At 35.0% G+C, this 17524-nt stretch overlaps 2 protein-coding genes across 2 annotated transcripts; one reads left to right on the forward strand and one right to left on the reverse strand.

Annotated features, from left to right (window-relative positions):
- The first annotated feature begins 1186 nt into the window (after positions 1 to 1186).
- LOC121315066 (tetraspanin-13-like) lies at positions 1187 to 11159 on the forward strand. The gene is made up of 6 exons (XM_041248962.1): positions 1187 to 1529; positions 6881 to 7048; positions 8153 to 8233; positions 8661 to 8774; positions 9408 to 9521; positions 9802 to 11159. The coding sequence occupies exons 1-6, from the start codon at positions 1467 to 1469 to the stop codon at positions 9874 to 9876; spliced, it is 615 nt and encodes a 204-aa protein (XP_041104896.1). The 5' UTR covers positions 1187 to 1466; the 3' UTR covers positions 9877 to 11159.
- A 1907-nt stretch (positions 11160 to 13066) lies between these two features.
- LOC121315067 (anterior gradient protein 2 homolog) lies at positions 13067 to 17139 on the reverse strand. Its single transcript, XM_041248963.1, has 8 exons — positions 17064 to 17139; positions 15991 to 16123; positions 15019 to 15082; positions 14871 to 14923; positions 14415 to 14491; positions 13930 to 13993; positions 13470 to 13553; positions 13067 to 13305 (listed from the first exon to the last, which is right to left on the reverse strand). Exons 2-8 carry the CDS (start codon positions 16109 to 16111, stop codon positions 13256 to 13258), a joined length of 513 nt encoding a protein of 170 aa, XP_041104897.1. The 5' UTR covers positions 16112 to 16123; positions 17064 to 17139; the 3' UTR covers positions 13067 to 13255.
- Between the last annotated feature and the right edge of the window lie 385 nt (positions 17140 to 17524).

The raw sequence follows: 17524 nt of genomic DNA on the forward strand, positions 1-17524 counted from the left end.
AAAGTTGTATGCAATGATGGTAAACTTTTTTTTTTTTATTATTATTAACCTGTCAGACCTCTAAATATTCTCTTTAAATATTGTAGTAATACTTGTAAAATATGTTGTATGTAGGAAAAGTTATTTCTCATAGTTTTGTTTTAGGTTCCCTTTAGAATATTTGCCTTTGTACTTGATTCAAAACAGGACGTATTTTGCTCCACGGAAGTGAACCCTGACCATTATCAATGATAATTATTCAGTCGAAGCTTATCAGTCAGTGAAAAACTGAAAACAAAGGAAATTAGACAAGAACTTGCAATGTCGACTTTAAAAACTTAACACATTTTGATGGAGGAATGAAATAAATATGTACTGTCTTTGCGTTTAAAAAATAATTGCAAAATCCAAGTTTAATTTGTTGTCTCGCCATGTAAATACCGGCACCGGCTCCAATTACACCATATGCTCATGTAACATTAATCACCCTATTTGAAACTCAGAGGAAAAATGATCAATTATTAACCAAGTGAAACTAAAGGGGTGTGACCTAATAAAAAAAAGAAAACAGCATTACATTACTTGTGTATTTTCCCTGTACAGTTTAAGAAAAATGCTCCACTGCTGTTAATAATTTAAAGTACATCTGATCAGGAATGCTAAGCACAGATTCAGAACAGTGGCAAATGACATTTAATAGAGAAAAGTGTATGGTACTGCACGCAGGCAATACAAATGTGCATTATAAATATCTCATGGGAGATAATGAAATTGAAGAAGGAAAACGATCTAGGAGTTTATGTTGACTCAGAAATGTCTTCATCTAGGCAATGTGGGGAAGCTATAAAAAAAAAAGGCCAACAAGATGCTCGGATACATCGTGAAAAGTGTTGAATTCAAATCAAGGGCAGTAACGTTAAAACTGTACAATGCATTAGTAAGACCTCATCTAGAATATTGTGAATAGAAACACAGTGACACACTTCGGCGATAAAGATCTCTTGTCAGGACTGGTGAAAACATCGATCGTATAAATAATAACACGGATGTTTTAAGGAGGGGTGTCTCTAAATAAATCTAAGTGAATCGTGTTTAAAAATTGAATCTTTTTAAAAAGAGGAGGTTTGGAATAGGTAATGAGGCTGATTTTACATTATTTTGGTTTCCCATGATGCACCTGTTCGACGGGGACGGCAGAGAAGGGGAGTTGACTATCTTGTGTAGAAGGTCTTTGACCACATGCACCTCTGCATTGATTTGCATATTGAAAGAAAATGCCACATTAGCGAATCAACGTAACGTGGATGTTTCTGGTTGCGCTGTCAGATCTACATAACATTCTCTGCAATACGTTATCTATGCAGGCGTCTGTTTTAAAATTAATGATAGGTTTTTGAAAAGGCTGTCATTTTTTTCTTCGTGTGTTAAAGTAATCTGCTATTCATTCATCTACGCTTTATTTGGAATTGTCACAGCATTCATTCACAATGGTTTGCGGCGGGTTTACCTGTTCTAAGAATTCCCTGTGCGCGCTGAACATTCTCTACGTTGTGAGTATACTATAAGTAATGCTTAATAACGTTGGTCAGGTGAGCGTGTGCTTGCTTCTTTTCAAAGTGTAATCATTAACACCACCCCTGTCCAAATGTCTCTAAGCGGGGGCCTGCTCAGCGTGTGTACCATACGTACAGTGAAAGCTTGTGAAATTATTCTAGAAAGTATTGCTAAATGAAACGTTGGAATAACGTAGCCAAAGCACCTGTGTGAGATGTCACCTACAGCGCAGAATATTTGAGAGTTGCAGTTCAAACAAATAAACTGCATGAAATGACCTCCGTTTTTGAAGTACTGTATGTTAAAAAGTTTTTTTTTTCTTCTGTTCTTTATGTATAGACGTGTTAAAAATGAAGCAGTACCAAAAATGTTTTGTTTCATCCACTAAATTAATTTGCAGGTTTTTTTTTTTTTTTTTTACTTTCTGATATTGTGGGTATATGAAAATACAGTGTGTGTGTGTGTGTGTGTGTATATCACACACTATATATATATAATATATAAATATATATATCTAATATATTAATAATATATCAGGATTACTTAATTCGTGGGTATTTTGAACCTTGTTTTCAGAAGTGATATATTTATTACGTTAACTGAAAAAGGTTGTGTATTTGTTCAGTTAGTTATTCGTCAGGTCGCAACGCTTCTCTGCATTTTAAATACAGCTCAGCCAATACTGACAAAAATGACTTTAAATGATTTTTTGGAGAACACAGTCAGTCAGACAGCCAGTTGGCGTGATCAAAACTCTACAAAGTAAATAAAAACTTGTATCCCTGCAGAGGATGGCGCACAGTTAATGAGTGTGTCAAAATGGGGGCATATTTGGAGGTGACTGTTTTTTTGTTTTGTTTTTTTTAATATCTTAACATTGTCACAGCTTGGGGTATGACCTTATGTTCTTTGCAGGATCAGACTAAATGTTCAATGGCTGAAAAACCGGTTTACATGGATTGTATTCTCTATGAGGTTTAAAAGAGGTATTTTAGTGGTAAAGCAATATTACTCTTTTAAACACAAGTTTTCATTATTTTCCCTCATATTAGCTAGCAATATCACTGCTCCCCTTAGTGTGCTAAATATTTGTGTTCTCTGTTTTATTTTCTGTAATTAAAATGGGTTTAGAACATTTACACTTCATTCCTTCTGTTATGTAAAATTCCATGGTCTGCGTAAAAAGTAAAAATAATTGAAGAAAGCGTTTTTCACCCCAAAGAAAGGGGATCAGTGGTAATATTGCAAAATGCTAATACAAGGTAAGAGACTGAATTTGAATGCCTGGGTTATCACTCCTTTAATGTCATGTTAGCATGAATGGAACAATAAGCCCATATATTGAGAAAAATATGAACAACTAATAGAAAATACCACTGAGTAACAATAGAATAATGCATCACAGAACATGATAACGTGGAATAAAGTGGTCTTCAAATGTGGTGGTATTATAATTTTGCTCCTCCAAGGACTGGATGCATACAGTATACATTTGTGTGTGTGTGTGTATGTATGTGTGTATATATATATATATATATATATATATATATATATATATATATATATATATATATATATATATATATATAATTCCCCCATAACCAAAAATAACCTGGTTGAAACACAAATTGTATAATTTAATCTGATGTCCCTCAGGAACATATCATGAGTGTCAAGAAATAACTGAGCTAAAAGTTTTAGTAACTTCAGTGCTCACATTTGTTATGGCTTGCATCATGATTTTTATTTTACTGTAAATTACATGGAAATTGATTCACATCCGGCATTAATCGCAAAACGGAATGTGGCAAGTCCTGTAATTTGTAATCAAAGGAATCGGAAAATGTGTTTCTAATTTCTACATGCCAGCATATGATAATGCTGTGGAATTAGTGTACACATTCGGGACTGGTTTGCAAAGCTTGTTTCATGCCTTGGAGAGTGTAATGCAGGGGAGGCCAACCTGGTCCTGGAGAGCTGGGGGTGGGGGGGGGCCCCCCCTCTTCAAACTTAGCTTGTGTTTTTGATATCTCTACTTTAAATGGGTGGGCACTTCTGATAACTTGGAGTTTTTTCACATTTCCAATGTGTTTTTGTTTCAGATATCACTTCTTTTTTTTCACTTAATTGATAAAAACACACACATTATGGGAATAGCAACGTTGTTCAACCTATATTTAGGCATTGTATTGTTGTTTGGAGAGGGTAAACATTTGCCAAGTCTGACAGGGTTAAGATGTGAATCTGTGTAGCGTAGCGTAGTGGTTATGTAGTTGGAGTGAAAGTATGACTAGTTAGGGTTCAAATCCTGCCTTATATGAGCATTAAAGTTATCTGTGCAAAAGTATGTATGCTCAAAGAAAGTGTCATTCATCTCAACTAAATTTGTTTCACATTAAAAAGTACAAACTTTTTTTTTTTTAAGTTTGCAATATAAACCCTGTGTGGGAATCAAACCCAAGACATGCTTCCAATGCAGCTTGCAATGCTGGTGCCCTAGCTTTCACAACACAAAGTTTCCCCTTCCATTTTACAATATTTGCAAGTACTACAGCAGTAAAGTTAGTTTCCTACAAGTAATGAGACAAACCAGATTTTGTAAATAATGATTATGTATTAACCTGATTTGTATTGAAAGCTTTCATCTGATTTTGCGTACTATCGTAATAAGAAATGTGCTTTGGCTGAGTTACTTCTGGTTTGCCAATACCCTGAAAACATGTAAACTGTCCTTCCTGTATATAGTCTCTGGCAGTTCTCACTGATAACTTGGCACGAGGAACTACCGTTATCTGAACAGTTTGACATCAAATACAAATAGTTATCTTGTTTAAACTGGAGCCTGCATCTGTTTAACAGTTGACACAATCATTTTGAATTGTTAACCATAATGTTTTGGAATGAAGTCACATTAACCTACTTTTTCACATTGCTGTATCTTGGGAACCAAAATAGTGTTTCTACTACTTTGAGATGTTACCGAATGTTGTAAATGGTTATTTTCCTTTAGACCAGTTAAAATGCCTGTTTCCTAAAGATTATATCGTCTCATAAAATGTATGCAGTCCTGTATACCATTTTTAGGAAAAAAGACAATTCATAACACTATAATTTTATGGCATATTAGGCCTTTTTAGCTGACAGAAAGCAACACAGTGCCTGCAAAGCACAGGTTTGTCAGAGAACCAAGGTGTTCCAGTATTTTAGCTGAACAAACAGAAAGAAGCATGAATAGTGCTGAAAGGTAAGGAGTGGAAATACAGTAAAAGGGCTGCTTACAGTAACCCTGTTTCTTAAAATGTTTAGTGCATTACTAACTACACATTTAAGAAAAAAGAGAAAGTTTAGTCTTTAGGACTACTGTAAAACTTCAGTTAAACACCTCCAGTGTTTACTTACAGTATTTGCCAGCAGACCCACCACATATTGGAGACCGGCGACTATTTGAGATGAGCGTTTATATTAGACCACTAGGTTCACATGCTTCAAGCGGTCATTGAGAAGCTGCGAGCACACAACCTTGTAGCAACATCGTAACTCAATTTAAACATTCCAGCAACTTTGTTAAAAGGTTGTGTGTCAGCGGGAACTAGTAACAGTTTTGTTTTATAACAAAATTACATTATATTGTACACCCTCAAGTATAAAGCAAAAGTATTATTAGTCTTTTTATATGCACTGGTTAACAAAGATTCGGTATGCAAAATGTTGGAAAATGAACAAGCAGAAGTATGAAGTTGTATTTAAAAATGGAATTAGATCTAATTATTATTATGATTATTAATAACAGTTAAATCCACTAAGACAGCCCTGTGGATATCAGAACACAGGCGAGTAGCCTACTGTTGCAGCACAATAATAATAATAATAATAAAACTTCAAAAATGTTTTAAAAATGAACAATGAAAGCAATAAGTATTATTATCAAAAATGATTTTATTGTTTCATCTGAAACTTGTACATTGTTAATACAACAAAACACGTTAGAATACACCAAGAGGTTTGTATCTGGCCTACTTTCAGCACCCTTAAAGTTATCCAAACTTTTAATAACGTAATAACTACATTAAACAAATATTACATGTAGGCCTACCTTTTCTATTATTTATTTATTTATTTATTTATTAATTAATCCTGAGAGTCACTTTCATTGCTGCCAGGTATTAGCAGTTCATTACGCTCAAGCACCTCCTCATCTTCCTCAGCTTCAATGGCAATGACAGAGACTTGCCGTTTAATAGAGACACATGTGCAAGCAGACCCAGCTCACGTTGGAAACCAGGGGATTATTTGAGACCCGGCAATTAAGTTTTATGGTATGTTAAGAAAGGGCCATTTCAAATATATTTAATTAACATAAAATACGTTGGTAAACTTGAAAAGTTTACTGCTGGCATTCTAACCAATAGCTGTTTGGTACAGATCCCAGGGGCGGGTTCAGTTTGAAAGTTGACAAATCAATACGTCGGGAGGGTGGGAATAAGGAAATTCAAAGAGACTGACAGCTATTGTGTTAACACCAAGTGAAGCAGTATAGCTGTGACGTTTTCGAGAGGAGGTCAGTCAAGAGTCTGAAAGCTTGCGTTTAACATTCAAAATGACTAAGGGTATCGAGAGTAAGAAATTAAAACTTTTAAACTTAGAACAGTGGTTTTGTGTTTTTGACAGTTAGGATTGTGTGAGACCTAACCGTGGCTGTAGTAATCCCACAGTGGCACTGGTGCAGTAGTGTAATATCAGAAACACCAGCACATACGTTGCACCAGTGTGTCAGTCACTCCTACTTTTAAGGGCCCCACAAAAACGCTTAGAAGATTGACATACAGTGTTTTTTTTACGGTATTTACGGAGGTGTTCTCCTGGGTGATTTTAATTTAAAAAGTTACACCTGGCTCAGGGAATATGCTTTGTCTTGTTGTGTGGGAAACAGGTGGTGCTTGCTGTATTTTAAAACTGACAGTGTCAGTATAATTTTATCTTTAGAGCTTTTCCAGCTGGGTTCAACTAACTTACATTCAGTAATCTTGAATTACCCGTATTTGAATAGGGATTTTGCATTTTATAAAAACAAAAATTATAGCACTGACATTTTTTAACATTCCTATTAAAAATATGATATGAATAGGGGCAGACTAGGGGGGAGGGTACCCTGCAAAATTGAATCTTGTTTTTCTTTATAGGGATTAAAGAAAGGAATAATTTAATTGTATTATGTAAAATAAGTACAAAACTCCACACAGTTAAAGAGCAGTGGCTAAAGTATGTATTGTATCAGTCATGTTAAACCATTTTTTTTACTACAATTGCTGAATGAAGTTGTAAGTGAAATATGTTTTGGTTCTTGCAGATGGTGAGTTTGCTGATGATTGGGATTGCTGCTTGGGGGAAGTGGTTTGGCCTTGTTTCCAGTTTCCAGGCTGTGGGCGGAGTTATCGGAGTCGGGGTATTCCTCTTCCTTGTGGCAGTTGTCGGATTGATTGGTGCCTTGAAGCATCACCAGGTGTTGCTGTTTTTTGTATCCTTTAACCAGAAAGTGGAAGATTAAGAAACACTATACACTCTGAATGAATGCACTACAGATTATTGCTTGCTTTACTGAACACTGTGGCATGCATTGTTGCAGAATTAAATTAATACTCCTGTCCTTCATTTAAGCAGGATGTCTTCTTGCAGACAGTCTGTGAAGCCGTGCACTCCAGGAACCCAGGTTACCGAGTCACAGATCAGGAGGGAAGTTTAGGTAGTTGAGCGTACAGTATGTGTTACAGTATGTTTAATCCAGGGTAGTTCATTTAATTATGTGGTGAAATGTTGTGTAGCTATTTCTTTTACAAAGATAAATGACTGCAGGTTATTACCTCCTGCTCAGGTTACATATTCCATCAATAGCTCTTCCATCTGTGTGTCACAAGGTTTACATATACAGCTATGGCCAAAGGTGTATTTAACATTGTGTGATCGAAGAAACTAGAAAATGATATCACAAAAGCCTACCATAAGCCATAATAGTAGTTGGATTTCAAAATGTCACATTTTTCATTAAGTGTATGGGAAACTACAAAGCGGTATGTAATTCAATATGTTTTACTTAACATTGTTCAGCAGGTTTAATTCGACTTTATGACGCAAAATTAGTTAATTCTGCAGGGTGATGCAAAACCTTTGGCCACAGCTGTACATGCGTATGTTATCCTCCAAATCATTATTCTAGTTAAATGACAGGTGGAACATGTTTGTTATGAACTTACTTTGTGGGTTTACTTAGTGGGGTGTGAACACCTTGAAGATTAATGACTAATGCACTTTGCACATGTTATTTGTGTGACCCACACTGTAAAATGCAGCATTGTAGTGACTTCCAAAAATGCTTGTTTAAAGCAAGACAATCTTTCATTCCTGAAGTGTTGCCACTTGGTTAATGATAATAGATTAGCCAATGATAATTGTGTTTAGAGTTACTGGAAATGTTATATTACAATACAAATTATCCATATGTTTTTGTTTTTGTTTTGTTTTTTTATAAGGATTTAGTTATTGAAGGTGCATGCATTAACAACAGTATAAAACAGTGTTCTCATTTGCACGTCTAAAATCTGCCTCCTTGATTCTAAATCTTCAGTACATGATCATACTCTTCATGGTGTTTGTTGTCCAGTTTTCAGTATCGAGTGCTTGTCTTGCGCTAAACAAAGAACAGCAGGTAAGTAGTAATTGGAAATCATTTAAAACGTTTTAAACCTGCAGTCAAGATTTTTCTAGATAACTTCCGTTAAAAGTCTGTTTCTTTATTTAGTTATGTTGTTTTTAATGTGAAATTCAGGATGCTCTATTTTACCAGTCTGTCATCCTAGTTTGAGAGTCAAAATGTTCATGAAGATAGAGTAGCGTAAAGGACAGGATAATGGAAATTACAACATGGCTGTCCAAGCAATATAAATGCATTTAGCATATGGTATGCAGCATATAATTTTTTAAGTTTCTGTGGAGACGGACTGTATTATGCAGATTGTACGATCAGTTTTTCTACTGGCATCATATTATCTGGTTGAAGATGTAAATAAATGATCATGCAAACTCTCTGATGCACTATACAAAGTCTATTCTTAAAATCTCTCTCCTCCTTGCAGAAGCACCTGCTTGAGGTAGGGTGGAACAGTTCTGACACCACACAAAGAGATGTTGAGAAGAGTCTAGATTGCTGTGGGTTTTCCAGTGTTAATTACAACGAGACATGCAGTGCTGTGAGTAAATACTTAATTGTGTTAAAAAAAAAAAAAACATTCTCTTCATACATTGACTATTCCTTAAGAGGCACAGGTGAGGGGCTCTGAGGCTCTGTTTCTAGCCAGCACATTTGCAACTGATGTCCCATTGAATTGATGACCACTTCTGCTCTTTCATACTAAAAGCCTCTTCTGAAGGACAATGCCTTGAAAGATACTCTTACAGAAAAGGCAAAGCAATGCACACTACAGCCCAATTCGCACTGGGACTAAAAATCACCAGATAAACAGGTGGTTTTTGAATTTTTACTGACATTGGTGAAATTTATTCCTCTGTGAACCATTTCTTTTTATCCCAGATAATTTACTCAGAGGTCCTCTGATTATTTTACAGGATATCGGGACCTTGTGTAAAAATTTTAAATTCGGATGGCTTGTGACTTTTTACTCCTGTGCGAATCGATCACGTCAGTGTTATGTTAGAATTGATGAAGCATTTCTGTGGTTTTCACCTCAAAGCAATACCAGCCCATGTTTTGCTTACACTTGGTAATGTAAAACTCCTGTGTTAATGCATATGATTTGACAACGTTTGGTTTATTAATCATTGTATTTTACATTCATAATTACGTTGTACTTTTATGATTTCAGCCTTGTTTCCATAATAATAATTACTGCTCGTCATGTGTATCTAAAATACAAGTGCATACACAAGAGGTTCTGAGATTTGTTGGAGGTATTGGGCTATTCTTCAGCTTCTCTGAGGTGAGTGAACAGTTTAATTAAATAACTTTGCATGATAAATGCGCTACTGTATTGGTATTGCAGGTGAAAGAAGTAGGTTGGGTGGTGTTGAACAGCCATATCAATTGGTCAAAAACAATTTCTGCTTAAAAAAAATCAAAGGAACTGCATTTTTTTTTATTCTTCCATTTTTATATTCCTTGTTTTTGTTTGAACTTTGCATTGCAGTGTATTATAGATTTACTAGTTGTAGTAATACAGTACAAGTAAACTAAGTACCATACACATTTTTTTTTTTCAGATTTTGGGAGTGTGGCTAACCTACAGGTATAGGAACCAAAAGGACCCCCGTGCAAATCCAAGCGCCTTTCTGTGATTTGAAATCAGAAACTGTGCTAAGAATGTTGCACTTAATAGTCTTAAAATGAATATCTTTAATTCTTGGAAGTTACCAGTTTTTAGGGGGTGGGTTCTCTTTAAATAAAACTGTTTTTTGCAGTGCTGAGACTTGAAAGCTTGGTTTGATATACAATAGCACTCCTGTGAACACACTGCAGTCTACTGTGTGCTTGTAGTCTGATCTGCTCTCAGAATTTTAATTCACAATCAGGTTCTTATGTGATTGAAACACTGTGTTCTTTTATAAGTGGAGGTTATGTAGCTGAAATGTCACTCCAATCAAATGTGTATTTTACTGACAATAAAAATGGAATTTGCAAACATATTTATAACTACAACTTGTATCAACTTCTAAGGTAGGAATATGGTTGACCTCCTGTTACATAAAGCTTGACACATTGTTAAGTACAGTACTTGTATAAGGCTAGATCTTTTTTTTCAGTTGTGCTTTCTTTCTAAATGAAATGTTGGCTTTAAATGATTGTTAATATAGCAAGTTACAAGATGTATTACATTTATATAATAACATAATCCCTATCTGTGCAATAGTAAATGCAATGTATATCACTGAAAAACCATTTTAGAAGCAGGTCAACGTAAGAAAGACTGCACCTCTCATAACTGCAGTTTTGTAATAAGTTAACCTACAGTATATTAAACCCCATGCATATTAGTTTTATGAAACTGTGAACACTGGATTAGTTAAAATAAAAAAAGAAACGATTACCATATCATTACAGCATGAAAAGTGCACGAAAATAGATTGTATGCTGAGAATATATTGTTGAAATATTTGTTTAGTTCTTCTGCAGAAATGAAAGCATATGGATAAAATAAAATAAAAAGCCTGATTTAAGTTTTAATTTCTGCTGCATTTATTTAAGAGAAAAACACTTTCCTATAGTTTAGTTAGAGCTGTAATTTGCCTAATAAACCTTTTAAATCCCAGCTGGTGGGTTGATAAGGGATACATGAAAGTGTGTATGAAGTGAAGGTAAAATCTAAGCGTAGGTCTACAGTGTTCTATGTTTTATCTTTATTTTCATAACTGCTGTATAAAGTAATGGCCTTCCTTACCTGCTCAGTATTTTGTGAATACATTTGGATCTGAAACACTTTTCTCATCCTGTGATTGATTGTGTGTGTTTACACGAATAAAACTCCTGTTAGTGGTATGTGCTAATAGACTTGGCGATTGTGTGCATTTCATGTCCTGCTGTAATTGATTTGAAAGTAAAATAAAAAATACACTAAAAAATAGGATACTCTCTGTTGTCTTTGTTTTGGAATTCTTCACCAACTCAGACCAGAAGGACTGTATTCAGGTATGTGTGTGTATGTGTGTAATGCCCATCAGTGAAATGCTTTGAGTTACACATATATAACTGACATACTACCCTATCAAAATACCATAATACATTACATAAGATACTATTACAAAAGTGTATTGTACAACCTGCTTAAAACAAACAAAAAAAAAAAACACAAAGATTCTCCTAAAATATGTAAAACATTGCCTGGTAATTGTGGTACATATTTTTAACAGACAAATACACTAATGAAAAGAGACGAGCATACACTAAGAAATTTTCATTACTTTGTAACAAAAAATATCTACCTATATTAAACCACATGCAAACTATTTTTTTAATAAAACTATGGCACTGGATTTTTAAAACAAACTAAGAAAAAATGCAACCACATAATTGCAGCATGAAAATGAAATATTTTTTAATTTCCCTAGAAATGAAGTGTATGGATCAAATAATAAATACCAGGTAAAGTTTTAAATGCTACTCCATTTAATTAAGAGAAAAACAGTTTCATATAGTTTAGTCAGAGCTGTAATTTGCCTAATAAACATATAGAGTTGCTACGGGTTGTGACAGGGTGGCTCGAGTTGTGAAGTCCCCAGACCAGGAAGCTGACACTGACAAGTACTATGATGCGCTGCTGTGTGTATTTATTCAAAATAAACGAACACAGCTCACCGAGCAAAAATACACGTGTAAACAAAAAAACTCGCCACACTACCTTCCAAAACAAATACTGTGCTGAGCCTTCCAGCACGAGTAGCGATTATTTTCTTTGTTTTAGCTCTCGCTCTCCTCCAACACCCACCCCACTCGGCAAACGCTGCAGGTTTTGACATGTGTTTGTTTTTTTTAGACCTCAAAAAATACATTTAATTCTTTTTTTTTTTTACAACCCCACAAACTATTCATTAAATAACCCCACAGCAATGTATTTATCAGCAGGGCTCTTCTGCCCTGTTGCAGGGTTAAAATAAAATTTGAACAGTACAGTATGGTGTTCTGTTTTATAGTTATTCTCAAAGCTACTGTATAAAATAATGTCCTTCCTTGCTCAATGTTTTGTGAGTAGTTTTAGACCTGTAACTGCTGGATATGAAACACTAAAGTTTAACATCATGTGAACTGCAGCTATGGCCAAATGTTTGGCGTCACTATAAAATGAACTAATTTTGCTTCCTAAAGTCAAAAGAAGCCTGCAGCATAATATTACATTTAATTTATTGAATTACATAACGCTTTGTAGTTTTATATGCTTAATGAAGAACTGACGAATTTTAAAAGTGACATTTTGAAATCGAACTGTATTATGGCTTCCGGGTAGAGCTTTGCAATATCATTTTGTAGTTTCTTTGATTACATGATGTTAAATAAAATATCTAGATGATCTTCTCAATCCAAAATTCTAGTTGATGCAAAAAGCATGGCCATAGCCATGTACAAAATACAGTGATATGTCTACGCTAGGGATAGTAGGCAGAAAGTGACAATTGGAGTACAAAGTGGATCGTGAGCTAATTCAATAGACTTTTACCTCTGGTCTGTGGGTTTGAATCCAGTGCTCCCTGCTGGATTATCAGTGCTGAGCCACAAAACTACCACATGCCAAGACTGAGGGGAGTTGTGTGGTGCTATCTCCACCCCAGCACATGCCCTCGACCCACATGCATAAATCAAGAAATTCATTTGTTGTTGGAGTAGACCGAGGTAAAGTATAAGGGTGACCATCATAATACAGACCTAATTAAAACCCATTGATCATTTATTTAGAAATGTTGTTATTTACCTTAAAATAAAATTGCCATACCATCTTCGTGTTTATTAAATCCATGCATAAAAATGAGACGTACCGCATTTTATTGAAAACAGCTAATTTTATTAAAAAAATTAACAGTTGTATGTTTGCATATTCTAAACTTTATGAAAACATGTAATAGACCAGTGCTTAATGTTGCAGCAGTAAACTGCCCAGGCTGGCTGCTGCTCCACACAAACCCTGCATGAGGAATTCCAGGGACCTCTCAGAGGTTACACAGCTTCCTCCTATAATTCAGTTTTCAGCAGCTTCTTGGCTTTCTTCATGTTGGAAATCACTAACAAAAAAACAAAACATGTAAATCCGTACAGTAACTGCTTGTGACTCATTGAACTCTTGAATACTTTATGCATTGTGCAGATGTGGTGTAACTGGTCAGAGTGTATGCTTTCAGGGGAACCTGTTTTTCCGTGATGTAGATTAGTTTTTTATTATACTTACACAGATCAATGTCTGCAGGTTCATAAGCATAGAGACGGTTTCCATATCTTCCAGTTATGTCAGCTCTCACTGTCAGAGACGGGTCTGCAATAAACCACAAGAATAGTTTTGGTTACACTTTGAGAAAATAAGAGGCTTGTTGGCAGGTTTTCATTGTCATTTCATTGTATCAGGCTTAGGTGACAGGGGAAAGGGGTTTGGTGATATAAATTTAGTCCACATCACAGAACATAAACAATTTTGTACAGTTTGTACTTAAGGTAGATTTTAAAGAGTACTGAGATATACTTCACGCTGCAATCAATGTGGATACATTTAAACTACTCCAGTGTCCAGTCCTGCCAGTCTTACTACACAAAAAACAATGAATGACACATTCCACCCATATTGTATTTATATCTACAACAGACATAAGAAAAAACATAACATTCAAAATAAACTGGTGAAAAAATTCACTTACCAACAAAGATGAATCTGGGTACATACTGACCATCTGGGGCAAGGTGCTTGTCTGAAGTTTCAAACTGAAAATAAATTTAAAGATCTTGAAATTTACTGCAAATGTATACAAAATATAATAACAATCTTATCCCCAGGGGTAAAGTGTATATATATATATATATATATATATATATATATAATATATATATATATATATATATATATATATAATATAAAATAACATGCACATTTCTGCACAGACAATTGTGTTCACTTGAGCAGACACATTCTAAATAACAATGTTTTTCACTATTTCCAAAGGGTAGGGCATCTCTGGTCCTGATGTGCCATTCTTTACCAGGTTTAACAGAACAGTAAAATAATTAACAGCTTTTTGGAGGCTGGAGGCTTCATTGATTCATTTAAACAATTAAGAACATGGTTTACCAGGTTTCCTGTCAAATATTAATTTCATTTAAAGGGCTGTAAATTAAACAGTCATACCACAAGGTTCAACAGGATGAAGTCCTCTCCAGCCATCTTCTGAATTTCTTTATTATTTGCGAATATTTGCTTCATGGCTATACAGAAGACAAACCATTTATTTGTACAACATTGTTATGTGACAAGATACAATGCATTGGGTTAAAGGCAGTATAATGCAAATAAATAAATCTTGCTTTTATAAGCATTCATATTTAGGCCCTTCGAGCCATAATGGTGTTGTCACACGTATTTATTTATCGATAAAATGTTCATGGATATAGTTGATTTATGATTTTGAAGACTCTGAATGGGCTATATTTCAGGAGACATAACTATACTTTATGAAAACTGTTTAATAAAAAAAAAAACATCTGAAAAATGTAACATCCAATGTGAATTGGGGCCATAAATTGTAAGTTATCTTATTGCTTCCAGGTCCCACAGTCCTATGCTATAAATTGTTGAGTGTATTACCTTGACTGTGGGGGCAATCTTCCAAGTGATGGATGACCATAAGGGGTTTGTTGCTATATAGATATATAAAAAAAAAGCATTTTAAGATTTTTATATAAATTACCAGTATGTACATTTATTTTTTTAACAAGGCTAAAAGTAGCCTTACCTTGATTTGGCTCTGAACAAAGCTTCTTCGTAGGTTTGTGTCCAAGTGAGCTCGTCACCCCACCCTGTAATTTTAATTTCAATTAGTGTTCAAGAAATACATATTGTACAGGAATAAAAAAATAATGACATTTATAATGAATATTTATAATTTAATGACATTTATAATGAATATAACAATGCTGAAATTTGTTGAGACTAGGTAACTCACAACTAACATCTGTGAGTGACACATTGTTTTTTTTTGTTTGTTTTTTGCTATTTTTTTTTATTTAGTAGTTGCCAATTATTTACATTTTTTTCTCCAAATTTAGAATGTCCAATTATTTTTAGGCTCAGCTCACCGCTACCACCCCTGCGCTGAAACAGGAGGGGCAAAGACGAACACACTCTGTCTTCCGAAACGTGTGCCGTCAGCAGCCCGTTGCTTTTCACCCTGCAGGCTCACCATGCAGCCACCTCAGAGCTACAGCTTCAGAGGACAATGCAGCTCTGGGCAGCTTACAGGCAAGCCCGCATACTCCTGGCCAGACCACAGGGGTCGCTGGTGTGCGGTGAGCCGAGGACACCCTGGCCAACCTAAGCCCTACCCCACCCCGGACGGCACTTGACCAATTGTGTGCCACCCCCCTGGAGGCTCCCATCCACAGTCAGCAGTGGAATAGCCTGGACTCAAACCAGAGATATCCAGGCAATAGGGTGCATCCTGCAATTCAACACCTTTACCAGATGCGCCACTCAGGAACCCTGATTTAAAATGTAGTTACCCGGGAAACTAATTTGCTCATAACCAAAACAGATCTTAGGAAAGTTCAAAGTTTTTCAGTTTGCATAATAATTAGCTGGTGCGGTTAGTCTGGCTTAATGCCAGTTGAAAGCAAAATGTGAATACTTGTTGCTGACCATAGCTTGTATTACACAAATGAGATGAAACGTGCAAAGAGAAAGAGGAGACACATGAGAGAGACGTTACCTCTAGACAGAGTCTGTGGAAATGTCTTCTCCTTTTTGGCAGAACTATTTTTTTCAGGTTTTCCAAAGCTGGAAGAGACAGCCACCAGGACCAAAAGCACTGACATCAACCCTTTAACCATGATTACAGATTCCTGTGAAAGAGCAGGGAACAAAAATGAAACATTGATGCAATAATCTCATTATTGGACGATTCTTTAGCTCTACCTATAAAACCAGACTTACAAGTATGACACCTTTTTTAAGGCTGATTGATATCTTGCAAGGAAATGTGCTTTAGCTTTCTGGTTTTAAACTGCCAGCATGCTAATTAATCGTTTCTTCTAAGTCTTAAAAAGTTGTACTCATGTTACATTTTTTTTTATTGACATTATTATGATATACAGGGCTACACTTATTGTTTAAAAGGTCAAATGTGTTTAATCTGACTGGCATGTTACGACAGGAAATAAAGTAACTAAAACAGCACGAAATGAAATTGCTCGTTGATGAAACGCAAGGAATAAAACTATACACAGTACTTTACGTAATTAGCAGCCACGTTAAATTAAATTAATGTATTTGCTAAAATTATTGGTGCATAAGAAAGTTTACAGTTTTTTTAAAGTGTTCCTATATTGTATTCAGTCAACTTTCATTATTCTGAAGAGAACTACCATATACACATTTATCTAAAACTACAGGTCCCTCTCTGAAACAAAATTGCATAGTCTTAAGGTAAGTCTTGACAATTTCGGATGTAATCAGATTGTTAAAACTATGCAGATTTTACAACAAAAAGGCATATCAAGAACATTTAACTAAATGTTTTACAATGTAATACACTGTGAAATTGTATCCCATTCTCAGAAGTTTAAATGCAATGATGTTTGTTTTATAATTACTGTCGTGTACTTTGTGATCACCTATAAGTTATATTTTTAGAACATTTCAATAAGTAATTTAAACAAAAACACAATTATGTTAGATTTTTGGTAACTACAAAATAAAAATATGCAATGAAAGGGTTAAGAAACCACAACAGGTAACAGTTTAGTTGTTTGATAAAGGTTTGCAGACTAACAGAAATCTTACCTGCTTTCCCCGCTCTGATTACAGTGTAACTTTTGTTTCGCAAGTTGGTTTCAGATGTTGATGTGGCTCAGTAGACTCAGACTCTTTTGATTTATACACCTGTGCACTCTTTAACTCCTCCCCCTGCTGCAGGAATGCAGGATGCAAACAGGATTATAAAGAGGGGAGTATTTGAATTGTTTAACCCTTGAGCCAGCTTTGTGTACATAGGCTTTATACATATTGTTCAAATATGTATTGTGTTGACAGCCTGGGCATCAGTCCAAGTACAGGCAAGATTCAATCTAAAGCTGATCTGTTGTGTTGTTATTGGTTGAACTGAATTTGAAGGAAGTAATTCTCCAACTTAATAACAGGTGTGTTGCTTAACACTGAAAGTCTAGAACATATTATTACATCCCAAATGAAAATATAATTTTGTATTAAATAAGGTTATTAATAGTTTGTGATAAACTCCACAT

This window comes from Polyodon spathula, chromosome 4 (assembly GCF_017654505.1).
Source record: "Polyodon spathula isolate WHYD16114869_AA chromosome 4, ASM1765450v1, whole genome shotgun sequence".
In the NCBI taxonomy this organism is placed as follows: Eukaryota; Metazoa; Chordata; class Actinopteri; order Acipenseriformes; family Polyodontidae; genus Polyodon; species Polyodon spathula.